The sequence below is a fragment of the Chelmon rostratus genome, chromosome 11 (genome assembly GCF_017976325.1).
Source record: "Chelmon rostratus isolate fCheRos1 chromosome 11, fCheRos1.pri, whole genome shotgun sequence".
Classification (NCBI taxonomy): Eukaryota; Metazoa; Chordata; class Actinopteri; order Chaetodontiformes; family Chaetodontidae; genus Chelmon; species Chelmon rostratus.
In genome coordinates this window covers 25835272-25863200 of record NC_055668.1, presented here as the reverse complement: position 1 = coordinate 25863200, position 27929 = coordinate 25835272, and the positions used below count along the sequence as shown (strand labels likewise).

The window sequence follows — 27929 nt, the reverse complement described above, 5'->3', positions numbered from 1 at the left end:
TACCTTTTAAGAGAAGTAAGTCCACAGCTAACATGTCGAACGGAGAAATCTGCCACACTGTGGGATCCCTGCCTTAGGTTCACCAAACAGTTTAAAGCTGCCCCCACATGGTCCCCACCACGCCTCTGCCAACGCCTCCGCCCAGTCTGGTGCTTATTGGAGTAAGATGGAAAAGGAAAAAAACCCAGACACTTCGTCAAGATCTCCGGAGAATGGTGCCGGGTCTGAGGTGTTTGGATCCTGGAATGGTGGAGCAGAGATCGGCTGGGAGGCAGCTGGTGAACGGACATGAGCGGGTGGAGCTGTGCGAGAACAGGTGAGCTCCTCTATCTGGGAAGTTAAAGAGCGACCTGGTTCAACAGAACCTGATTTCCTTCAAGAAGAGCCTTGAACATGTGGTGTGTTCTCCCAGTAGTTTGCCTCGCTTTGAGCCGTACGTCAAACGGCTGAAGCCGAGATGTAACGTCACACAGGAAAACTGACGGTCTGGAGAAGACTGGAGGGAAGAGCCGGGTATCTCTGCATCTATCATGTAGCTCTAAAGCTGGAACACTCTCACTGTCATGTTTGCTCTACGTTAGCTTGTTCCAGCTCTTCATCAGTGATGCATTAAAACCCTCATGTGTCTCCTGTCTGCACCGTTTCATCAGATGCAAAGATGGAAACTTTATGATCAAATTAAAAACAAAATTCTGAGGAGCTGAAAGACATTCGGCTGCACAGCTTGAGTCTGTATCTCTGAGCCACTGGGGGGGTCAGTGTGGCTGAAGTGTTGTCCCATTCATCTTTAATTTAAGCCCAGAGGGTATTTCAGTGTTGAGGGGTCAGCAGCATCGCTGTGGGTCATGTAAAGAACCACGGGGACCACTGGCCTACATAACTGACCTGAAAAAACAACTACAAGGGCAAACTGAACAGCTGGAAGGACGAGTGTGCTGTGAGGAAATGTCAGCGTGGATGTGAAGGGGTCAGCGTGTGTGTTAGGTGTGTTTGTCCCGGCGGTTTGTGCACGTGCAGACGTCTATGCGTTCACATAAGTACAGGCTCCAGCGTGGAATGGATGCCATCTGATGCACATGCTCTTCTACACTGTATATATAGGCTGCCTGAGGTGTGTGTGTGTGCGTGTGTGTGTGTGTGTGTGTGTGTGTGAGATCACTTAGATTCCTGCCTGTTTATCATTCTGTCTGTTCTCTTCATTCATAAATTCAGACACCAACATGTTTCACCTGGTGACTGTTGTTCACTGTCTGACCCTGACCACAACACAACAACACATTGTGTGTGTGTGTGTGTGTGTGTGTGTGTGTGTGTGTGTGTGTGTGTGTGAGTGTGTGTGTATGTTTGGATGAGGAACGACCGGTCACTGAAGAAGTCAAATCATTCATGTCAGGCTATAAACACTAATATTTTACTGTCTTTCTTTCAACAAGGCGAGCAGAGTTAACAGGCGTCTGCTTGCACATGTTGCTGATCAGAAGCTACAATCGGAGCAGCACGGCTAAGGTTTCGTTGCTATAGTGAGAGCAGCGATGGCTGAAAACAAAGACGGACATTATTTTTTTCCCTTTTCAAGACGGAAAGATAATTTTTGATGCAGCAGATGCTGTCGTGCAGTCCCAGACAGGTGCTGCATCACCTGTTCGGAGGCTGAAAATCAAAGATGACGTTTCTTTAAAACTCCTGAAACAAACATGCCCGACTGACATCCATCGATGTTTGGATCAATACAGGATGTGGCTGAAGCATACACGCTTTTCTGACTGTTAGCTCTGTTAGCCACACCTTCAGACGTGTGATAACGTGCTAAAACTGCAGAGACAAACAGAAAAACAGCCGTCAACAGTAGAAAATCAACATTTAATCTACAGAGTTAGACAGGCAACGTGAAGATATGGTCATACTTCTGATCTCAACGAGTTTTTAGGCACAGGGACATACATTTAAAAATATCATATATTATAGCATATATTATTCTATGTAGCATAAAACCTCTTTACCATAACAATGTATTCACTTCATCATTGGCTGTACAAAAATACATTTGAATCTTTCTTTCTCTGCACATTGTGGGCATTTGTGTTTGTGTTTGTGAGTATTCATGTACACAAATGTTCCACTTTTTTCGCGTCACTCAGAGTGTTTTCAGAGAGTGTGAGACACAGAATTTCACACAGGAGACGGGGGTTCGATTCCCGCGTGTGACCAATAATAAACATTGTTTTAAGGAAGTAGTTATTTTAAACCCGAACGTGATCTAATCCTAAATCTAGCCAGCTAAATGTTTCTCAGCAAGCGTTAGTCGAGCCAGACGTCGCATGTTAATTATTGCTAATTTGACTGCAGGATGAGCGACGGTGGACGTGTTGCAGGTATGAAAGATGCTTGCGTCGTGCTGAGTGTCAGGAAAGAAGTGGGAACTTTGTATCCACGAGCATGAATCCTGTCGATTAAATTTCATGACTATTTAACAAGGTGCCATGAAACAGTGTTGATGTGTGTGTGTGTGTGTGTGTGTGTGTGTGTGTGTGTGTGTGGTCCTCTTCTTGCAGCCGTGGTTCAGCCAAAGTCGATACGTGGCCGGTACTCAAGCACCATGGGATACGTCTGAGGGAGAGACAGAAAAAAAGACAGAATCGATCATCAGAGGAAAACACACCGAAGCAACTGAATCACTGATGCTCCGAAATCCAGAGTGCTGGTTAACCAATGCAACATGACGTCCTGAAAGACACACACACACACACACACACACACACACACTATGACGAATGTTGTGTCATGCTTTAATATTTATAATACAGAGAAAACGTTGGTGAAAAGTAATGTTTAAAATGTTTTAATTAAAACTATCACACTGAAAAGTATTTTTAAATATCTGTAAGGAAAAAAATACATATAATATAACAATCATCAGCTTATTCTGGTACTAATTGCTATATAATCTCATATTTGGTCATATAATGTGAACTTCGACAGCATAAATCTTTCTAACGAACCTCTAAATGGTAAAAATCGTCCACTCATTGAATCCTGCTGCAAACAGAACAGTCAGCAGTAACTGAGACAACAAAGAGATTATTTTCCCGCTGCTCATTTCCTCTGAGTCGTTCAGGCCAAAAGGTTGAAAGATTTCAGAAGATTGAGGAAACTTCATTTATCAAGTATCATCTTCGCTGTCTGTGAAAGGATCTGTGCAGCAGAAACCTCCAGTTAGCTTCGCAGCCGTATGAAGGCAGACACTTTTAACTTCAACTCTCTTGTTGAAGCTCAGGTGGTCGTTCTGGCAAAAAAAAGACGACTTCAAACTGCAGCTTTCCTGAAGTTAAAGAAGAAGAAGAGTCGAAGGAGAATGAACAGTAAACCCGTTTCCATTAAACTGTCCAGGAGCCACATGGCTCTGCAGGGACGGCGGCCAACTGTCGAAAAAAGCGATAAAGGTCTGGCTGCTGCTCGCTCTGAAGCTCTACTGAAAAGTTCATTTCCAAAAAGCTATAAATCCACAGATGGTCTCAAATTTATCATTCGATATCTATGAAATGGAGCAAATCGAGTGTGTGGAAGTGCTGCATATACAACAAGCCAAGGGAACATCTCATCTGATCAAATCTGAATGCAGAGTCCAGCCTGCTGTTCAAAAATGAACTCAGGCTTAGCTTTTCGTTTTTCAGCAAATAAAGTTTCTGTGGAGGAATTATACACATCCATCGTAAATGGAGCGCATCCCTCAATTAAAAACAGCTGACGATAACTCACGATAACATCACTCATTTATTTACACGTCACATCAAACTGTACACACACGTAAGCGCTTCATGAGCAAAATTTGCAAGATTCGGAGAGAGAAGTTGTGACCAACCGCGAGGAAAAAGTCGTCTGGAACACGGACGGATTTCCCAGGTCAAACACACGAGGCCACACTGCTCTACTGCCCTGCCAGACCCTGTCAGGATGTATTCCACCATTAAAATACGTGCAGATCACAGCTTCCAGAGCAATGCACTGAAGGGAGAAGAGATTTTATTTTTTCTAATTCTGGCTCACCATCATGCATCACAACACAATGCAGATTATCTCGCATGCACAATATTATAAACTGCAAACAGAAATCTTTGCAGCTTTAATCCTGTTGAGAATCGATGCAGCGGCATCAGAGAGCGAGGAGGCAAACACCCCTGTGATGATCATCTGTCATCTGAATGTCCGGGACAGTGGCGTGCACAGACTTTTTGAAGGGCAGGGGCGAAAAGGAAAAAAAGGGCACATATAGCACTTTAACACACGTTTAGGCTCCCAGGGGGCACTTTAGCGCGTGTTTTGGCTCCCAGGGGGCACTTTAGCACGCGTTTTGGCATCCAAGAGGAAACTTTAGCTCGTGTTTTGGCTCCCAGGGGGCACTTTAGCACGCGTTTTGGCGTCCAAGAGGGCACTTTAGAGCGTTTTGGAGTCAAAGAGGGCACTTTAGAGCGTGTTTTGGCTCCCAGGGGGCACTTTAGCGCGTGTTTTGGCTCCCAAGAGGGCACTTTAGCACGCGTTTTGGAGTCCAGGGGGGCACTTTAGCGCGCGTTTTTCAAAAACTGGGCTACGAGGAACCCCCCCCCCCCCGTGCATGCCACTGGTCCGGGATTACCTTCACTCTTTCGGAAGCTGACAGTCACTTCCTGTACATGCCTCGGCTCAGGGGGCCGCTGACCTGTCGGGCCCCCGCGTGGGCTTGTGTCCTGTGAGCCTGCTCTGTAATCCATCCATCATTGTGGTTAAATAATAGAAATGTCAGCCCTGACTACACGAACATTCCTGCCTACTTTGGCTGTAAAGCGCATTTGAAACAGTCAAAAGATGTGAGCTGTCCTTTTCATAAAAGATTCAAAAAGAAAAAGGTTGTGTTTGTGTCAGAGCAGCTGCAGAGTGAAGACTGTGTCTCCTATTTCTGTCAGCTTGAGGCTGCTGGTGCAGCAGAGTACAGCTGCTGTCATCTCCTCCGGGTTTCTGCATTTTGCTGCATCATGTCTCAGAAAAAACGATCAACAGCAAATGGAGGCTTTCCACACTGTCACTCTGCATCTCTGACACTCTTCCACTCGTCACGTCTGCCTCCAAACACTTTAATTAAATGCCAATAACGCATATTCTGCTCAGCTGTCAGCTACGTTTAAGGGGTTTTGTGGTGGAGTCAAATGGCTGAAATGCAGAATCGTCCAATGTGCAGCATCAGCAAAAGGTGAAAAAACAACTAAAAGCTTAAATTTGCTGTCAAATGGTTTTTATTGCGGCCCCATACTGAATATCCTACAAGAATATCTAGCAATGATGCTTAATTCTAGTAAACTCGACTGTAATGTGTCCTGTCTGGTGTTTAAGGTTGTTCCAGAGCTCATGAAATGTCTAAAATCCAAGAGGTTCCTGCTCTGTGGAGCCTGAAAATTCCTGGAAATCTGGACTGGTCTGATGATGTGCCAGTGTGAAAGTACAATGCTAATGAAAAGTCCAGGGGTCACAAAACTCATAGGGATCATCCTCTGGTGACCATGACTTTCTAAACCAGACTTCAGGGTAATGTCACCAGCTGTTGGACAGATGTCCTCTGATCTCTGTTTGTTACTAACCATCAGCCAGGTAAGTCGCTGCTTCATCACAGTAGAACTGATACTATTCTCAGACCAGAGGGGCTGCTAATTAATGGCTGCTGGTCAGACTAGTGGAAGCACATAAACCGCCATCAGTCTGAGCTACTGAGCCGGCCGGTTTTAGTTTAACCTGAGCAGAGTTTGTTTATGATGCCGGGTCAGAGCAGCAGCTTAAAGATACGTCGGGGTCAGAGTCAGAGACCAGAGACAGCCTGGAACCCTCATTCAACAGGAGTACTGGGCTTCTACAGGACAGCCCAGTCAACATCTGGGACATTTTACTGTGTACTGGTAACTGTCCTCTGTGGCTAGTTCAGCCTCCATCCTCCCATCAACAGGATGTTTTCCCTCGCAGCCAGAGAAAAAAATGAGCCGGGACAGAGCAGTGACAAAATCCAAACAAAGACACTCAATAAAGGTGAAACGTAAGAAAGAAGTCAGTGAGTGGGACATTAGATTTATGTTCAGTAAACAGGCTGCCCTGCTCACAGGGGGTAAGGCAAAGCAGTGGACTGTCATCATTCTACATAGTGCCTGCTGACGTGTCCAGCACAGAGAACTGGACCAGGACAGTTTTGGTCACATGTTCCTATAAGCACAGTATGACAAGACTTTCCTCCCAAGAGAAAAACTGATTTAGAAAGCCTTCAAACATGCTGCGAAAAATAAAATTGATAATAATGATGATAAATAATGTTTATTTTTAACTGACAAAGACCTCTAGCGTGCACGTGAACCTGATAATTCTAATTTGTCAATCAGGAGCAAAGGCACAGGTGGCTCAATGTATATTAGAAGATGAATTTGATGATGAGTTGATGAATCTGTTAATTTCTTTCTTCAGCAGCCAAATTGTAAATGCTGCAGAAATGGTTGGCACTTTGCTGGTTGGCACAAAGTTCGGGAAGATTTGAATGTCCCACACAAACAGTCGAGTCTTACTTGTGTTCACGGAGCCTTTTCTCTAATGTTTTTGTGTGTAAGTGACTAATGGGGACACTTGGTTTTGAAATTGGACCAGAAGTGAAGACGCAAAAGAAAAGTGTTTCTTTTTGCCACTGACAGGCTCAGATTGTTATTCCAAGCATCTGACAACATTATGGAAAAGATCCCTTTTGGCTGCTATATCGCTCTCGCCAACGCCACCAGACTCCATTTACAAAAACACTAATTTTATCATAAAAAAAAAAGGGATTAAAACTCAAAAAACCTTCTTGGTTCGTCTTTTCACTGTTCCAACAATCATCACCAACTCTGGTTTGGTTGAAATAAACTCTTAATTCACTGACAGACAAATCCAGGACAGAAACTGAAGAGTGAGGAGCTTCAGCTCTCTCTTGCTTGAATGTGTTTAGGAAAAAGTTTCACTCTTAAGTTTTCTTCCATCATTCAGGCCAAACGGCTCAAACTGATTTGTGTGAACAAGGTGAACGCGCTGCTTCTCATTTCTCAGGATGGAACGACTCGATCACAGCAGCAGTCTGTGACTTTGGGCTGACCTCAGAAAAACATTTTGTGACTTAAAACAATGTGATTAGTCTTTCTAATGTAATCAGAGAGGCACATTTGACCTTTGTCTGAACAGAACAGACATGGCGGGACTACTTGGGACGTCTCCGTCTATCCAACACAACTGTCAGCGACCATCTGGCCTTCAGACTGCGAGTATGTTGTCTGGACACCTGATCCGGACGACAGTCACCAACATCATGATGTTACAGGTTAAATATAACCTAAAATAACATCACAGTGCATGGATTTATCATTCCCTCTAGCATTGTGTTCATTTTCTTACTGACATTCTTTTCAATTCTTCCAAATACATTGGCCATGTTATCAACGCCTGTTTATATTAAATCCATCTAATGCAGCCCGACACAGCTGTTCCTCCATACAGTCGGTTTAATGATGCCTGCAGCGTTCAGGTTGAGTTAACTATGTCACAAATTGCATTGTGAAATCAATCAAAACATTACATGAAATTATGTTTTAGCACTGAGGATATGGCTGGACTTTCTTATATTCTGCCCCTCATGTCTGTAAACAGGCAGGACAAAATAACAGAAACGCCTCAGTATAATGCAGTACAACACCACCTTTAACTATGACCTCCATCATAAACAGAACTGAGTTCAGATTTCCAACAACGTCAACAAAAACTGAACGCTGTGTGTGTGTTTTGTGTTAAAGTAAGAAGGAGGATGGAAAACGTGTGCATGCTGAGATGTGATTGAAGTGAAACAGGCGTCACCGTGATGCTGTACATGAACTGATATTATTATCAATATCAATGTGTTTATTCTCTGGAACCAACTCTGGATTATATTCTTTTATTGAACAAAGCAGGAAATGTTTTGATTGGCTGTATCTGCCAAACTTTTCCTTTCAACACAGTTTCCTCCAGAACATCTGCTCCTGGCTGCAAAGATTTGGTTGAGGTGAAGAAAAGTTAAGACAAGACATTTTTAGCCGACTGCAGCCTCATCCAGGTGTTGCAGTAGCTTCAGTCTAACCACACATGGCACCCTGATCGACCCCGTTCTCTATCCAAGCAGTATTAGGATGTCACAGGTGTGATTCTGCTTAAAATACTGAAAGATTGGTGATATAGTAACTGAATGTGACGTGAAAATACAGCATATTTTTGGAACAGACAGTTGATTTAACCAGAAATCAACCAAACTGAGCAAACGTCTTAACTGCTGAACAAAGTTCCAGCCAGCAGAACGGAGCGCAGTGCTTCCCTGACACATCCGGAGTGTCACGGGGCGTTTTTGGTGGCAGTCAGGCGACATTTTCACGTTGCAGGGAGAAAATGAAGCCAAGCTGCGGAGCTGTCAGAGGGATGAGACTGATGAACGACTCGGATCTTCTTTCTCTCCCTCGTCTGTCTCCATTCCTGACTCTCACGCTTTGTTTCCGCCCCCCTCACCCTCTCCGTCACTCCTCTCCTCACCTTGTCCTCAACCAGACGGCGTTCAAACAGAACTCAAAAATAATTTCTTGCCGATTATCCGTGTGACTCACCAGGCAGGACATAAATAATTCTGACAGACCGACTCTGTCTGTTGTTTTGGAAGTTGTGAGCGGTGGGCAGAGCGGAGGAGGAGGAGGAAATACAGAAACACTGCAGAGAAGAGTTTTCACATCATGGAGGGAGTTATTAAAAAAGAAACTCAACGCAGTGTTTGACCTTGAACGAGTCATCGCCACATCACCTGGAGTCAATGTGACTTTGCCTTTTACTTCCAGCATGTCAATCGCCAATGACTCCAATGACTCCAATGACTCCAAAACTAAATATATGACTGCTGGAGAGTACCGGTGACGGGCGAACGATCCATCCTCATCGTCCTTATCGTTCTCAAACGGTCGCAGTCTGCAGGTTTCGGTTAAAATAAGTACTTCACTGTTGTGTGTGTTTTGTTTAGCCAGTGTCAGCTGTTATACCAAACCAAAACCACCAGACTCCATTCACAAAAACACAAATTCTATCATCGTAAATCACACTTCTTTCGAACGCTACTAAAACAAAATGAAACTTGACAAAACCTTCTTGGTTTGTCTTTCACAGTTCCAACAATCATCACCAACTCTGGTTTGATTGAAATAAACTCTTAATTCACTGAATCGTGAGAGGAGCGAGAGAGAGAGGGCGACATCTGAGAAACAGCGAGGGAAACAGCGTGGGGAGACGGGACTACCTACATACCTAGCCCTTCCTCCCACCTTAATTCCTTTCTTGCTCTTTATACTATGTCACCTGACTTCCTCCTTTGCTCCTGTCATAATTATTACGGCCACTAGAGGCATGACAACAAATTTGAGTCGTAACAACCTACTTGCAGAGACAGATACCTATACAGTGTTGGCCGTTTAATACAAACTCTTCAGGTGTTTCTCATCCTGATGGAGTCTGCTGAGCTGTGTCACTGTGTTTCCATACGTAGACTGACTCATAAAGAGTAAAATGTTCTTGTAATCATTGATTTGGTTATTTGCGATCAAAAGAGACATGTGTGCTGCTGTTGTTACAGCTGTTATAAGTGACCTAGAAGACTAAAACTTCACACAGTTTGAACCCTGCTGACTGCTTGTGTGTTGACAGTGCTTACAGGGAGGACATTGTAGTCCTCAACCTGGTTAAAACCAGGTTGTAAAAAACTGACTTCCTCTTGTGTAGTAAAATGTTCAGTTCACAGTGCTGAGCCGGACAGACGGCTGAATCTTTGTTTGGACGCCCTGCAGCCTTCTTCTGTCGTGTATCATTAATACAAGTCTATGTAACGGTCACCAGTGGACCACTTTCAGGGATTACTTTCCTGAGCGGTTTGTTTCATTGTCCTAAGTCCTGTAGCATAATGTTTACACACTGTGTGTCCACAGCTTCCCATATGGGATAAAGGCCCAGATGGAAAATGACATGACAGCTCTGACAATCTGTGCACGCTGAACAGACAATCTGTATCTCATTATTACGTAAGACGGATATCAGTCAACTGGATTATAAATGTCAAACAGCGTCTGCGTTGCTGGAAAACAGGCTACAATTTATTTAGTTGTTTTTTTATGCAAACGAGCCTCTTGTAATATTAAAACACATGGTTAGTTTGTGTGGTTCCTGGCCATTATGCACGAAGATTATCCTAACTTTTCCTCTTTTAACATCCACTCTTGCATGATGAAACAGATCCCTATATATATATATATATATATATATATATATATATATATAATATAAATGACTGTTTGAGTTATATTAGCGCTGTAATGGAGCAGAGAAACGGCAGACATTATCCGTCTCTCGTTTCATACTGACTCCACCTCCTCCCATCATCCTCCTCTGCTCCTCCTGACCCGGTATCTGACGCCTCCTGCAGTGCCAGCTGTCTGCGCTCCTCAGTCACAGTGGACGGGACCTTTCATTAGCTAATCGTTCACGTGAATTCACGAACACACGCACACGTGCAGACGCACACATAAACAAGTCGTACAGGAGCGGGTGCTCTCATACACAAGCATGCACATATGGCATACTGTAGATCAAGGTCATGAACACACACACACACACACACACACACACACTGAACCACAGAGTGACCCTGATGAGCCGTCACGTTTCAGATGAAACCAGGACAACTCCTCCTGCAGCTGTGAGTGTGTGTTGTTGTACTTCTATCCTTGTGAGGACCAAATACAATTTTACACCTTGAAAGTGAGGATATTTCCTCCAGCCCTCGTTCCTTTGAGTCTTTGTTTCAGGGTTAAGGTTAGAGGCTGGAGTTAAAAGTTAAGGTTCTCACAAGTATTATTTGCACGAGCATGTGTTTTTGTGTGTGTCTGTGTTTGCTGTTAGACCCTCATTCCCTGAAGATCACCACCACAGCGTCAGTGGAGCATTTCCTTTGTTTCCCCTCACGACTGTGCATCTGTTCAGTCTGCAGTGTGACCTCTGAGTGTGCAGCGTTCACGGTGGTGCAGAAACCAAACAGAATGAAAAGATGTTTATAAGTGGTTTAAGTGGAGCTTCGACATGAGAGGAACGATAGACGATAAAAGGAAGTAAAACTCTGAAGTCTTTACAATGTGACTGTTTCTACAGTTTCAGCAAGTCTCCTTTCAGCAGCTTGAAGTCAGGATTCCTTTTAATAAAATCGGAGTCATGAAGTATTCTTGGATTAAAAACTTTCTTCATGCAAAAATGATTTCCCACTGAAGACAGAAGTACTTGATCCAGCGCTAGTTTTCACACACAAAGACGAAAACACACCCTGACCTTAACCAGTCAACTTCTGCCTGCGTAGCCACAACGCTAACCTTTCCCAGCCTCATTATAAACTTTAACTTAAAACAAAACTGCAAAATGAAAGTTTAACCTTGTGGGGGTGAGCTTTTACTCTCTTTTTCAGAAGGTGAGTCTCCACAGTGCAAACGCAAAACCCACCCACGCCCACGCAAACAAATAAATGCTCTCCTGCACTAATGCATTTACGCATGAGCGTACAAACACGCATGCACAAACAGGAAGTGAGGGTGACAGCCTTACGTTCTCTCCATGTAGCCTCCATCGGGTCATGTAGATGAACTCCAACGTGTGATCTCTGCCCATGATCTCCCCATTGCACAGCACATCCAGCTGGACACAGCAGGAAATATAGTTCAATAAGGCAAAATTAAAGATTAAAGAAACACGTTCATACAGTGAAAGGTTCAATGTGCTGCAGAAAAAAACGGATGGCAAGAATGACAAGAAACAGATGAGAGCAATGGCAATAAAGAGGACCTCAGTTAGAAGGGAAGGGGAAGTTCACTGTGGCAATGAGTGGGAGGCTGCACTGCATGTGTGTGTGTATGTGTGTGTGTGTGAAAGACTGTGTGAGTGTATTACACCAGTTTCACCAGGCAACAGTTTTGAATCCTTTGCTAAGCTAACTGATGCTTATGCTAACTGGAATGGAATATGAAGGAGCATCCGGCTTCGTAAAGACTCTTCAGAGTCAAAGTTCACCTGATCAGAGTTTGACAGACCAGCCTCTGTTTGCTTTTTCATACATTTTATTTGGTTTTTAAGAGCATTCCTCGTTTAATTTGTCAGATTTTTTTTGTTTATTTTCTATAAACAGAAATCCTTTTTGTGATTTTGCTTCATGTTTTTTAAGTGTCTTCTTTGCATTGACACATTTACAGTGATTGGATGCTGTCTTGCTGTCTCATTGCTCTGTGCTTGATAACTCTTTCAAAAGTCAAAAGTCAGAAGTCAACAGTAAGATAACCCTTTATTGATCCCCTGATAGGTGTTACAGCAGCACAAAGACCATTCAAACCAATGCACTAGCTAATAATGCTCCTTATCTTACCTGAAACTCACCACAGTTTGTACATCCTGTGCTGGTAGTCAAGTCAGCAAACCAGATATATATATTATATGACACATAAGTAATTATAGCTATATGAGAGAAGCTGTGCCTCAGTAATAATGATAGTTATTTAGGAGAAGAACTTTGCATTAGCCATCAGCAGTAACTGTAGTCAGCAATTTTATATATATGTTGATTACAAATATGGAGTTCAGGTCGAGTATCTATCAGCACACATGTTTAAATGTATTATTTGCAAGATTTTGAGGAAATTTCTATTCCAGTATTCCAGCATGAAGTATTCCTACTGATCAACACACATTCAAGTGACATGCAGACACATTAAGAATTTGTCTGAGGCTGAGACAAGTATAAAAAATTAGAAAACCTCCCTAAAAGTTAAGTAACCTTGTGAGAAAATGTTCTCTTGACAGTTTAATCAAAATGTAGATTTTCCTTTAAAAGTTGTTTCCGAGCTGGCGGACTGAGAGCGTCCCTTACCTCGTAAGAGCTCGGCAGCTTTAGTTTAAGACTGAGAAACTTCTTAATTGTTCCCACGGTGACTCGACTGGAGCAGCGGATGAACCTCTTCATCAAATCCTAATTGGACGAGAGACAAATTCTATTACACCCCGATTTAATGAGAGAGGGAGCTACAAGACGAATCAAGAGTCCTCCAGGAAAAGACCCAAAAAACATTCAGACCTTTACAAGAGTTTAGAAACTGATGATCCCAGAAGCTTGGAAACATTTACCAACCGACACAAATGATCCAAAAAACATTTCCCCAAAGCAATTTTTCCTTTCAGAGAAACTTTCACGACAAACAGCTTCCTGTTTTTGAGGTTTACTGATTAAGAAAATACATCTCTCTCACACACACACACACACACACACACACACATACACACACACACACCGTCACAGTGCTCTCCCCCGCCTGTCCCGTGTTGCGTAGGCAGTCCAAACAGATGGCTATCTGAGGGTCACTCCTGTGGTAGTCTTCATCGCCAGCATCGTCATCATCATCGCCTCCATCATCGCGATCGTCTCCCCCAACGTCGGGCAGCCCGAGCCTCTGAAACCTCAAGTTTTCTGCTGTGGTTTGAGACAAACGTTCACACACTCAGACACTGTGGCTTTACAGTTAGCATGAACACTCGTGTCAAAGAAAGCCACGTTCAGAGCTTTCCTTACACACAAGATATTAAGATGATTAAAAGATAATTCATGGTTATATTGAATTATTGCCCCCCTACGGAGTAAATGTAGACATTAGCATGTCGCACTTTGATGCAGGAAATTCCCTGAAATCAGCTCCACCCCAGATGAACAAGCTCAAAGTGTGACGATTATTCACATGCCGATGATTCAAACCTTTATCAAAAACTCCCCTAATCTATTGAGTTTACTTCTGCCTTCTGTAACAATGAGGTGGACAAGACAGGAACTGAGAATAAGAGGCAAAACAAGAATAGTGTTACCGGGGAAGCTTCCTCCTCAACAAGAAGGATGAGTAAATTACACAGAAGTTTCAAACATGGCTGATTCACACACGCGATCTCTGAAGTTACTGCAAACCGCAGGATTAGTTGATAACAAAGTGTGCTACGTATTTATCATGTTTGTCCTGTTCACGGTCTGGATGACAAACCTTGGCCGTTTGCTTTGGGCTGGTTCTTCTTCCAGAATTCGAGTTCCTGCTGCTCCTCTTCTGGTTCACATGAACAACAGACAGAAAGAACACAATGTTAACAAGCAGCACGAAGAAGCACTCGGCATCAGCTATTCCAGTAACTGAAATCCTGCTCGTGCTTGAAGAACTCTTCTGTATACAGCTCTTAAGGCAATAGGCTGATTTATAAGCTGGAGAATGCATTGTCTGACATGAGCTTCCAGCACTAGTTTGACCAGTGGCGTGCACAGACTTTTTGAAGGGCAGGGGCGAAAAGGAAAAAAAGGGCACATATAGCGTGTCCTCGCCACTGAAGAGGGCACTTTAGCACGCGTTTTGGCTCCCAGGGGGCACTTTAGAGTGTGTTTTGGCGTCCAAGAGGGCACTTTAGAATGCGTTTTGGCTCCCAGGGGGCACTTTAGCACGCGTTTTGGCGTCCAAGAGGGCACTTTAGCGCATGTTTTGGCTCCCAAGAGGACACTTTAGCACGTGTTTTGGAGTCCAAGAGGGCACTTTAGCGCGCGTTTTTCAAAAACTGCCCCCCCCCCCCCCGTGCACGCCACTGAGTTTGACCACGGCTAGAGAAGATATACCGCTGTGAAGGTCCCCAGGAGGGATATGGCTAATATCTGGTCACCAGCAGTCCTGTTTGGATTAGTTACTGTCTCTTAAAAACTCTGCATTTGAGGCGTTTAGCTGGCTTGATTCTAATGTAGAGTGCAAAGAAATCATCTGCGTGGAGGTGACATGTGTCTGCTGAAGAGAAAAAAAACAACCGTCTGCGCTTCAAATGCCATAAAACACGATTCATACGAGGCTGATTTTAGTCCACTTGGCCGGGCAGCATGAGCCCCACTTAAATATATGATGGTTGCTCCATCTTTCGGCTGCCAGAGCGCTCTGTCAGCGGAGGTGAAGTTATGGAGTCGTAAAATTATAGTACCATCACAGCTTCAGTTGGACATGTTGACGTGGCTGCTCGTTGGCCCCGCTGCAGAGAGGAACTTGTACATCTTCATCATGTTTTAATGCTCCTCAGCTTCCAAGCGTCCAAAAACAATTTGATGCTGACGAACGAATACTTTACTGATCTCGGCAGGAAATCCCTTCCATCTTTATAGGGGGTCAAAACTGCAGAGCAGCACCAGGTTGAGTCCTGGGTCCACAGAGCAGAACCCAGGTCAGCTATCTGAAGGCCTTTGGATTTGATTAATTAGTGGCTTCTTCGCTCAGCGTTGAACAAAAACAAGAAAACCGCATTCAATAGAAATATTAAACAGTACAACAGCTGGGCCTGAATGTGTTTTACTGTTTGAATGTGAAGCAGGGTGTAGCTTAGCACACTATGCAAGTATAGTATGCTGTAACGTGGCACAGTGCAGGTTCTGCCTTTTACGGAAGCTGCAAAGGCTCAAAAAATCTGATATAATATAAACACAGTGCCGAGGACACAATCAGACAAAAATACTACCACACAGAAAATGAGCTAAAATTAGCTAATGTTGCCAAGAGGACGGAAGAACGATATTCAAGATGACAGCTGGGTTAATGTTCATGGTTACTAGGTGGTTACTATGTGTTCTGGGTGGTTATTGGGCCATTGGTAAGTAGGTTTAGGGGGTTGCAAAGGTCTTGCTAAATGATTGCTAAGTCATTCTCTGTGATGGTGTTTTCAGGTGAATGCTGAGGTGATTTAGCTGGTTGCAAGGTTTGTTGCTATAGTTTTTTTGTGTTAGAAACATTATTATTAACAATGTATTATATGTGCATGTGGCACTAAAAACACACAGTATAGATTGTATAAAACACTTACAATAAATAAAAATAAGAAGTATGCAACAAAATAAAAGTGTGCTTTGCCAACACAGACACTAATAATTCACTGTGGAGCGTCACTAGAGTTCTATAAAGAAATGTTTTTGTGCATTTCTTTTTGTTTTCCTTCTGTGGTTTTTAATCTTACAGGAATGAGCTGATGAAATGTTGGGATTGTTTTCTGTCTTTGTGTAATCTGACGTTCCTCCACTGTTAAACTCCTCATAATCCTGTGTGGGGCCACACTGCTGCTGCCATGCTGAAGGCCACTTGTGCATAGTAATAAGTTCTTATATATATACGTCTTATAATAAATTATGTGATTAGAGTGCTGTTGTTTACTGAATTATTCTTTCTACCTCGCACGAATAGTCACATAATTAAACACGGACTGCAAACTGAGGAGACAGATTGATGAAACCATCTGGCGAACTCACTTTCTCTGAGTCCGGGCACCAGCTTGAAAATGATCTCCTCCAGGGTGTTGTCCAACCTGAGAATACGAGGAGAGTGTGAGGAGGATGAGGAGGAGGTGAAGAGGAAGTTGCGTGTGTGGCGGGCAGAACGGTACAAGAGACGGATTTCAGATGAGGAGCAGCAGTGGAGGAAGAGGAGAGAGGGAACAGGTGGAAAACAGAAAGACGTCAAGCAAAGGATACAAAGGATGAGTGGTTGAATGCAGTGAGGAGCAGATGACAAATATAAAAAGAATGAAGGATAGGACGTGGTAAACAAGTTAACAGAGAAGCAGAAGGGGAAGAAGGTAGAGATATGTTGAGAGGAGATGATGAGATGATGAAATAATAAAAAGGCGAGAACAGTAACAGGTGGATCAAAGGGGGCACTAAAACAATGAAGATGAATGGAATTAAATTTGTGGTACTCAAAGTGCTGAAAATGGAAAGAAAAGAGAAGTTGAGTCAAATAAAAAACGGGCAAGAAGTGAGAACAGAAGAAGAACGTCTTACCTGAGCATCTCCAGCGGGTTGGTCTCGTGCACCTGAATGCCACATTTAGGACAGTCATTACTCTCCTCGAAGTGCTGCACAATGCAGCTCTTACAGACTGCAGGAGAAACAACATCAACACATTTTAGTGCAGATACTCATGCAGATAAATGCTAAATGCAACTTTTCATCAAGACAGTTTGACACGATGTTGTTTAAGTGCTCCAGTTAGCAGGTTAACTAATAGTCTTTGACTGACTAGCTGGTAGGTTAGCTTCCAGGTCACAATTAGCTCACTCAGGTCATTGGCTTGTGGGTTAGCTGGACAGCTTACTAGCAACTGTCAACCACCTTACTGCACTCAAGAGGAAAGCCTCTCATTGAATAGAGTTTACACTTTATTAACAGTTACTCTCCCTTTAGCCTTGAAATGACACCGTATGAAAAGCATTTTTAGATATTTTTATAGTGTTACAGATTTAGGGCAGTTTGTTATAATGTGAATGTTTTCACACACAGCCATGCACAAAAACACTCTGAACAACAAGACATAAACGCAGCATTGGCTTCTCACCTGACTAGCTAACTGTAACACAATGCATTGTGGGACTTTAACCAGATGGCGTCAAACTATCTTGATGAACTTCTGCCATGTTTTCCCCTTACTGAAATAAGCACAGTGCACAACATATCTGCATGTGTGTGTTTGTGTGTGTGTTTCACTCACAGGTGTGCAGGCACTCGGTGACCGTGGTCGGTTTAATCAGGTAACCTCGACACAGGTAACAGGTGATGAAATGGTTAAAGTCTCTCACCAAGTGCTTCCTTCCTGTAGCAGCCATGTTTGGAGGGGTTTTTTTTTTAGCAGTGCTGCAGCAAGATGCTGACCTGGAGTCAGAGTTAGAGTTTGAAGCTGAAGGGAGGCGTCACCTTCTGGCTTTAGAAGAGTCAGACGTCCATTCAGGACAGAGAGGGAGGGAAAAGGTTACAGTTACAGGCCTGCGGGAGTTTAGTTAGAATTTTTGAACTGGGTGTAAAGGGTTGAAATCTTCAGGCTAGTCCAGGCTAGTGCAAACAAGTGTTCACCATCCACGATTTCTGAGCGAGATAAGAGATCCTACTGTGTAAAATCCTGCTCCATCCTTGACTCCAATTCTATTTTGTCGTCAGTTTTTTCTTCAGGAACATCTTCCTCTCATATTTTATTCCATCCTAACTGAACCATGTTAGTCCCATTGGAATAAAAACACCACCAGGCTTGTCCGGTCTTTGCCGTCCTGTTTCAATCCAACACGTTTGTTAAATCCAAAGAATTCCTGGGGAGTACGATGCGTTGCTTCCCTGCCCGTCTCAGCCAAAATGCCATTTTTAATCCATGAGGGGCCAAAGGTCGGCCGCCGACAGTGAGGCCAAATACTTCCGCGTAGTCGGCCTCATCCCGCTCTGTTCATTCATTACGCTGCTGCTGTTGACATCTTCATTCTTCTGGTGTCTCGCGGTGACGTGGGATTGTCTGATGACCTTTTAAACTCAAACTGAAGTTACCTAAAGAGAATAAAACACAAAAATCAGGGCTGAACAGCGCTGTGCTGTGTGCAGAGCACAGATAACAAAGACGATTTAAAAAAAACATACAGGAATGGAAAGAAATATTGACATATTCACAACCTCCTCCAACATCTAAAAATAAAATAAATCCCGACAGCTGAATAATAGTGACATAATTATCTTAAACTGAAAGTGTCAATCATTAATGTGCTGAATTCTGATACGATACAAGAAAAAATATCAACATTCAAATAGGATCAGAGTGTTGTGTCACTGTCACGTAATAATAATGAATAATGTAATTATCATCATCAGAAAGGCTCCATGTGAGGATCTGAGCTGTGAACTGGCTCACAGTTACTTTAAAGGTCAGTGATAAAACATATTAATGACAAAAGATTTAATAACCCCTCCCCTTAAATTAACACTGCCATTTCAAACTGTCCCCGTACGGTCGGCAAGTACCCACAGTCCTCAGCTCTGCTCAGCTGATCGTGGGTCAGCTGAAGGCTGGGAGACCCTCAGGGATGCAGGATGATGATGGAATGGCCCGCCCTACTCCGCCTCTGATTGGCTAGTGCTCATTGCCTTCCTTAATTGGGTTGGTCAGCCTTATGCATGGGGAGTGACTGGTTTGGGATTAGGGTAAGAATATCAGGGTAAACCCATCAGAGGCAGAGCAAGGTGGGTTTTCTTCGGAGGAGGTTGTGAAGGCAACACTTCACTTTCCACTTTAATGGCTGTTGTGGTTGTGTATCTGCATTGCTTTTTTCTTTGTGGTTTGCTCTCGCCTGCCTGTTTTGTTGTTAAGTCTTCAGGACACTGAGTAACGACTGCTGCTAATGAACTACCATCTAATTGTCGTTGCCTTCAAAAACAATAGTTTTCGATCTGGTCGCGGATCGATCGGCATTATTTGTCAGCGCCTCCTACGACGCAGAGACTGATCACATGACCTCTTTCTGCTGTCGCTCATTTGCCGAGGGTTTGTTTTGACTGTGCTGGCTGCTTGTTGGGGATGTGATCTGTGGTCTCCAGCGGCAAACTGGGACGCCTCAGCACCCAGACCGCATCCTAATACGTCACTTGACTTTTGTCTTCGCCTCTGAGAGACAACAGTAACTGTCTGTGTGACCACAAGACCTCATGTGTCCGTAAAGTGTCAACATATTTCATTTTAGGTCTTTGGAAAGATGACTAACTTTGCTGTTTTTACTGTTGAGGACCATCAGTTATGTCCTCAATTATTATCAAAAATATTCAGGTATCGCCACAGGTGGCATTTAATTATTTCATTTTTTTTATTACATTTTCTTTTAAAGAATACAAAATTATACCATTGTGGAAGAATCCATCTTTTGAGAAAACTATATACACACACACACACACACACACACACACACACATATGTGTATACAGACGTGCATGCTCAGCCACACATACATCCACCTACATATATATTCACATGATTCTTGGTTTTTAACACTACAACTTGAAGGCTTTCTGGACAAAGAGACTAAATGAAATCTACTTTCTATGTTCATTTATTACAAAATCATCAAGTAATTTGACTTGCTTTACAGCTCGATTGATCATGTGCCTGCTTTGTTGTGAAGGATTTCGTCACACTCTGTAATTAACATGATTATCATTTATAACAGTGACTCAGAGATTCATCCTACAGGACTGTTGCAGTTCTGACCTATATGCATCCGTCTCTGGATTAGCATTACTATAGATAGCTAAAGTCTCCAACTTTCCCCCATTCCATCCCCACTTTGATGGATCTGAATGAATTTTGGTTTCTCTGCTTCAAATATAGATAGTGAGCTAAATATTAAGCTCCATGGTGGTGGCCGGAAACCCACTCGGAAGTCCCATATCTACTGTGCTAAGCCTTTTAGAAACCATTTATTTTCATGGGATCTCTCAGTGCTGCTGCTACAGTGAATGAAGCGAGCGAGTCAGTAAATGTTTCTGAATGTGGGATTAGTCAGGCCTGATTCATTCCCTTTGTAAACACACAGCAGTCTGTCCATTACTTAATAACAGGCTATAATAAAATACTAATCATCATGCAAATTGCTATGATAACAGTAAAAGAATAAGCTGTTTGTTTGTCAGGCAGGTTGTGTTTCCCTCATCCAACATCTCACATGAGTCTGACACCTCTGTCTGCGACGTTTGCTGTAAATTTACCTGATGTCAAAATGAGTTCTGGTCAGCTTCATCATGTTTACTCATATGATAGATGAAAGGGTGGCACAGCAATATATGATTGTATCAGAGGTGAATAAACTCACCACAAACTGGATGGAGTCTGACTCTCAGCACGCAGGGCGACGGCCGATCATGGGAAACATGTACCAAACTTTTCTCAGTTTGAAGAAATATTTTAAAAGTTCATGGATCCACGACGAGAATCACTTGTTCCTTAACTCGTGGAAAGCTTTCAGTTAAATACATTTTTCCAGATATTTAGCAAACGAACAGATGGAGCCATAACTGTCGACTTATTTCACAAAATAAGTCAAATTCATTCATTTTGACAAGGCAATAGGCCCCAATATATTATGACATCTCAATATTTTACATACTGAGCCATGAAATTGACTTACTGCCAAATTCATGAGATATGAATGAGACTTTTTATATTTTTTTTTATCATTTCTGACTTGTGTTTATTATCCACAGGAGTGCTGATCAGCTTATATTGGGACAACATGTGCAGATGAATGAATGTAAATGTTGTCAAAGTCATGTGGTTTTATTTTCCTGAACCACGCTGCGAGTTGTAGCTGCTATTTATGTATATTACCAACAAAATAGGTCCCACCTGAAATATTATAAGAGCAGACTGTTGCTGCTACTTTTAATTAGGAGTTCACTTTATTCTCTTCCATCAGTGAAATGACGTCACACACACGCGCATTGCGTGTTGACATGTCCGTCAGGTGTGTAAACAGTGCTGAACACATGCAGAGGTGCATTCAGGCAGCTGACTGGCTGCAGAAACAAACTCCAGACAGAGGACACAGTGTGTGCTGCCCTCCAGCCCCGCTTCATTCAGCCTGCCTCGCTTTTTTTGCTGGAAAGATCTCAAGTGCGCAGCTCAGAAATCCCCCTCAGTGTCCGTCCATGAGACACAGCGGCGCGCGCACACAGGCGTGCCATTTCTTCACGCGGAGCGGATCCGCTTATCTCATCGTTCAGGCGCGTCACGCTCTACGTCACCTGTGTCAAAACAACATCAATGGACGACACACATTACAGTGACACACGCCGATATTTAGGCTGATACATGCTCAAACGCTCGCGGACGCATACGCGCGCGAGCATGCGCGCATGTCGCAGCTCGTTACTGTACAGCCGTCTATCGGCACACGCATGCGCGCGCGCACGCAGCACGTATCGACGGTAAAAGTTGCAGAGCTTCATGTCAAGGCCTTTTAACGACCCGCACGGGAAGCGCACCGTACGCGGCTTATTTACCGTCTGCGTGAACATACCGTAATCCCGCACGCGAGTGTGCACGGCGACGCACTTTGCGTTAGAGGAGAGAGAGCGAGAGAGGGGGAGGGAGGGGTGGAGAGAGAGAGGAGGTCCAGCCAGCAGCGTCAAAGTTTGGCTGTAACGTAACGCGAGCGACGTCGGCTGACGAATTCGCCATCCGCGCAGAAATAATGAGAAATAATAACACATTCCTCACCTCCGTCCACACTTTCCCTCTGCCCCCGGAGTTATGGATGCCGCGGCTGGGCTGGAATGTCCACCATGACACCGCCAGGTCCTCCCGTTCAGTCTGGCCCGCGTACTGGGTGAGGAGAGAACACGGAACTGGTCGGCTTGGATCTGCCCCAGTCCGTCCAACAGCCAGGCAGGCAGGCAGGCAGGCAGGCAGCTCTGAGAGCAGCGGTGGGCGGGGAGCCACCAGGCAGGCAGGCAGGGCTCGGAAACTGAAAGCGGTTGTGTAACTGAGTGACACTATTGGCCTACAACACACACGCTCATGCACACACACGCACACGCACGCACGCACACACAGAGCGGCGTGTCTGCTGTGTGTAGTGATGAGCAGGGACGGAGCACAGCCCCGCAAACCAAGCTGAATGTGTAGATAAAGCACAACTCGATCAAGTAACGACATCATAGACTCACACTGCATTGAACAGCACGCACTGTACATGAACAACACATTAACATGAAGGCTGTTGGTGCCATTTCTGCCACTTGAGCACTACTAACTGCACTGTGACTGGATTTCTTCACATATTTATGAAAAAGTTTCTCTTCTGTTGTAACAACAATCAGATTTTTTACATCAGTGTTTTGAGATCCAGGTGAAACCTTGTGAATGCAGACTTCAGATGTGTGGACTGATGTCCTCAAGATCTCCGTAAGAACTTCAGACCTGTAGTGAGGTCCTGTCTGTCATCCTCTCGTTGACCTATTTCACTGATGCCTCATTATCATTTCGTACATTTGGTTACTCTTGTGCCAAATTCCAGATGAAGGCGTAATGGCAAAACATTCGACGTAGCTGTACCCAGTAAATCTTTTATGGGACTGTCACGCTGCCACATGTAAAGGGCAGATGATGTTGCATGGAAAACTTTAGAGGAGAGGTTGAAGAAGCATTTAGGCAGGAAGAAGGGCAAACCAGATGGCATTTATTAACGAAAATATTCATGAAACTGACTCATATACACGCTGCATTGGACTAATGAGTGCACCAAATCTAACCACTTAACTATTTCAGCTATCTTCCTCCATCTTAACTGCACCCAGCTCCTCAGGCACAAACCTGTTTTCACTGTCCATGATTGAACAGCTGATCTACCCCAAAGTCCAGGTCCAACAACAAGAACAGCAAAACACACAGCAGATCATACTGTGTCCCAACTATGTAACCTGAATGATAATTTATTTATGTCGACTGGTGTGGACTAAACCACCTGCACATCGGTGCCGGCAAGACCAAGGAGATGGTGATAGACGTCCGCAGGAAAGCACCACAGACTACACCGGTGTTCATCCAGAGATTTAACATCATGGAGGAGTACAAATACCTGGGTGTCCACCTCAACAATAAACTGGACTGGTCCACAAACACTGATGCCCTGTACAGGAAGGGCCAAAGTCGTCTCCATCTCCTGAGAAGACTGAGGTCCTTTGGAGTTTGTAGGACATGACTGAGGACTTTCTATGACTCTGTGGTTGCATCTACAGTCTTTTACGCAGTGGTCTGCTGGGGCTGTGGAAGCTCTGAGAGGGACAGAAGGAGACTGAACAAACTGGTCAGGAGAGCTGGCTCTGTCCTGGACTGTCCTCTGGACACCACTGAGGATGCAGGTGAGAGGAGGAGGTTAGCCAAGCTGACATCCATCATGGACAACCCCTCCCACCAACTGTCAGATTATTCAACTCCAGCACCACTGAACATAAGACTGTGTTGATGAAGTTTGACAAATTATATCCATACATTTTGTGCAATATAACATATCATTTACTGTTTTGTATATTTTATTCTTCTGTGCAGTACTAACACTATTTATTATTATTTTTAATCTGAAGGCAGCTTACATTGTTTTTTTCCACAGCTATTGGGGCAATACATACTTTATACATACTTTTTACATTTTTTTTATATATTTTTTTCTACATATTTTATTTCTCTTTTATCTAGTCAAATTTCATTTTTTTTTGTATAATATGCACATATATATAGTTTTCTTTTTATTTTGTATTTTGTATATGACCTCTGCTGCTATTTTTCTTCCCACTGCTATTAACATGCTGCTGTAATGCCCAAATTTCCCCTTATCTCATCTTATCTTATCTAATCTTATCTTATCTGAACTGAAACGAAACCTTGGACTGAAATGGACTGAAATGAAAAATTAAACAGACAAAAACAGTGTTAATGTTGGGAAACAGGGCAGAGTGTAGGGGGAGGAAAGTGACCTTCGTCACTTCAGTCTGCTGCTGCCTTTTCTCTTCAGATTGCATTCAGATTTGTATTGTATTCAGTATTCAGACCAGACTACACTGTTTTATAGCTGAAGAAAGTTTCATCTCACCATAAAACTGTGATATAAAAACAATTGTGAGATACTAAATAATACTGAGCAGGTTTTTGATGGCATGTATACCAAAGCAAAACTATATTGACTGACCAAGATTTAGTGAGTGATAGTTGTGCCATAATGTATAGTTTTAGCTTTAGCTTCGTTTTGACGTATACTACAGATTTTAGTATATTTTTTGTCATGTTGGTGCTTCTTCTGTCATATTAATTTGCTCATATTTAGAAGATTTTTCTCATCAAGCTGGTTGCTGTGGCTAAAAGACGAGCTCACTGACTCAGAGAGACCAGATAGATCAGCTGATTCTGAAGGTTTGTGGGGTTTGATTCAAGTTGGCGGCCTTCAAAAACTGATTTGTTCTCCTGTTCAAAAAAAAAAAACATTCTGACAATAGAATCCCACATTTCCATCTTCTCATGTTGCACGCCTCACACAATGACCCCATTCAGTTTATTTTTTAGGAAATGTTCGGTAAACCTGATAATCTGCAGCCTTGAATTGTGGCTAATTTGGTTGAGAGATGTAGGAGTGAAAAAAGACTTTCCCTCTTTTCATCCTCCTCCTCTCTTTGCTCCGGCTGGGATTGAGATGTCAGGGAGAGAAAGACCATCAGAAGAAATAAAAAAAGAAAGAAGGAGATGTGATGTGGCAGCAATCTGAGAGACAGGCTGGAAAACCTAATGTTTAAACCTTAGTTTAAGTAGAAAGACACAGATATTAAACCAATAAACGGGCCATCACACACTTTTCCTGCCCCTTGGCAGCTCCAGATGTTATTTTATCACTGCACAAAGGAATACGTTTTGTCTATATTGCAACAAGAGACAGAGTCTACAGCCATGTTCGCAGTGCTTTGAGCTAAATGCTAATGTCAGCATGCTAACATACTGACAATGACAGTTCTGGCATGCTGATGCAGCATGCTAGCAGTTTTTACTTAGCAGTAAACACACAGTACACAACAGAAAAAATGTATCCAACACTTTCATTTATGACCGAATATCTGTGAAGCTAACGGCATTCCCGTCAGCTGAAGTTGCGTCTTGTGTTTTGCGCTAATTCCACATGCTAGCATGATGACGTATTAAAAACGGAGGTAAGCTAAGCATCGGCTTGTTAGCACGTTGAGATTAGCACGCAGCACGCTCTGTCCACGTGATGTGGCTGAAGAATCTCGTTTTGCATCCGAGAAGTCTTGTTTATCTCGACGTCAAGGCCGTTCTGCGCGGCTACGTGTGCCTGATAGCACTTCTTGTCGGACTCGAGCACAAACTTAACCTTGCTCGTTGTTTTCTTTTCTTTTTTTTTAAACTTTGCTTCCAGCAGACTCGTCGACCTGCACTGAGACACATGAGGGGCCACCGGAGGGAAAACAAAGACTTCAGCGATCACCCTGTGGGATGTGACCTCTTGTTTTGGGAAGTGGAATGTATCGCCAGTCCCCAGTCCCACAGTTGGACGGTCCTTGAGACTGTAAATTCCAAAGTGAAGACTTTGCCCTGCAGCGGTAAAAAATATGTGATTTTGTCTTGAGGGACAGCTATCAGGATTGTTGAATGACTCTGTTCCCACCGTCTCCAGAGGTGCAGGGAGTTCTCATTAAAGTCGGCCCAGACTTCATGCATTATTTCCTGCCTGCAGGATGACTCGACAAAATAATGAATAACACCTGTTTTTATCAAGAAGAGTGACTCGCTGCATTTTTTACCCTTTAGTGACTATAATGAGTTAACAGTAAACAGGTCGTCTCTGTGACTGGATGACTGATCCTGGCTCCAGCGGTTCAATCAGTAATTAGATGGATCGTGAGAATGAGACCGGGTGTGTGACAGTTACATGTTTTTAAAGTTGCCTGTTGATTATTGTGCCTCCACGAGGCTGCAACAGATATCTCTTTTCATACCCGTCTTTCAATGTGTAGTTACTGTAACTAATGCAAACATGTTTTACCTGTATGTTTGGCACTCTCATTAGACCAATTAGTGCCAGCTGTGAGGATTAAAGTAGCAAAGTTCATGTCAGACCAAATTAGAGTAAAATCTAGAAAGAGAGAGAGAGAGAACGAGAGAGAGAGAGAGCCAAGAGGTTACAACTGGGGGAGCATGAGCAAGAGAGGAGGTGGTAGAGGAGGACAGGTCAGGAGGAGAGGGAAGAGGAGGGAAAAGACAGATACAATATGATATATACATGAACTGATGAGACAAAGCAGCCAAGAGCATGAGAGAGAAGATGGAAGGGAAAGATCCTACAGATATTTAATATACCATTTAAAATAATGAGAGACTGAGGAAAAGAAACGTGGTGAAAGAACTGAGGTCAGAACTGAGATGCAGGGAGAAAAAATAAGAAGGGGGTCAAATAGAGAGACACCAAGACAAAGTGACAGGATACAGATACAGCAGATGGATGTCACAGTAGAACAGAAAAATGACGACGGCTGCAAAGAAATGAAAATATAGATTCAACAACGGAAAGAAAAGACGAGCGAGAATGTGTGAGAGCTTCATCTGTGTAGTGAGGAAGGTTTTTAACACGGCAACAGTTTGTATTTTTATCTGTTTATTTAAATCACACGGGCGTCATACTTCATCTGTTGTTGCACCAGTCTACATAGATACAGGAGCTAAATATATATGTATAATTGTTAAAGCTGTGTGTGTGCGAGAGAGAGAGAGAGTGTGCATATACTTGTGTGTTTGATTTTACCACTGCGGAGGAAGAGTCCAGTCTTTTGTCTGTCGTTTTTGTCCTTGTTTGGCTGCAGGTCATTTTTATCCTGTACAAGTGCATTGAGTGCAAACTGTCAAGGAAACAATTTCATGGAAGTCGATTCAATAGTTCATGAGACTTTTCAGTTTAAGTTACTGTCAGTTCATGAACGGGATTCATCGTCTGGGATCGTAAATATCTGCACGCGATCTCGTGGCAATCTGTCCCAGAGTTTTTGAGATATGTCAGTGTGAACTGAAGAGCCAACATTTCCGTCCAATGAGCCATGAAACAAGCATGGAAATAAAAAGAAGTCACTTAACATTTTGTGAGGATGAGTGAGGATTAGAGATGACTGATGACGGGAAAATGTGGGTAAACTCTGATGTAATCTTCCTCATGTGAAGGTAAATAATGGGGAAATGCGACTGTGGAGGAACCTGAGAGAAGCATCTGTCCTCAGCTGTGTTGTCTTGGAGAGGATCTTATGGGTTTTCTGTGCCCTACATACACTTCTGGCGGCCATTGCTTTGTATCCTCACTCGACAGGAATGTAGATCGACTTCTGAACCCCCCAATTACTGACCACTGCTTCATGAATTCCCCTCTCCTCTCCCTCGCCTCACTCCCTCCTCTCTGATGTGCTCTGTTCTCCTCATTTCTCT

General features: G+C 43.3%; 1 protein-coding gene across 2 annotated transcripts; it reads right to left on the bottom strand.

Moving 5' to 3' along the window:
• Positions 1-1841: 1841 nt before the first annotated feature.
• On the bottom strand, positions 1842-22349 carry LOC121613672 (polycomb group RING finger protein 5-B-like). 2 transcript variants are annotated; one of them, XM_041947231.1, is made up of 9 exons: positions 22179-22349; positions 17649-18466; positions 16943-17039; positions 16412-16467; positions 14139-14198; positions 13404-13582; positions 12986-13084; positions 11674-11763; positions 1842-2607 (listed from the first exon to the last, which is right to left on the bottom strand). In XM_041947231.1, the coding sequence occupies exons 2-9, from the start codon at positions 17761-17763 to the stop codon at positions 2560-2562; spliced, it is 744 nt and encodes a 247-aa protein (XP_041803165.1). In that variant the 5' UTR covers positions 17764-18466; positions 22179-22349; the 3' UTR covers positions 1842-2559. The 2 variants fall into 2 exon arrangements, with proteins under 2 accessions (XP_041803165.1, XP_041803166.1); XM_041947232.1 differs by having other exon boundaries at positions 13404-13579.
• Between the last annotated feature and the right edge of the window lie 5580 nt (positions 22350-27929).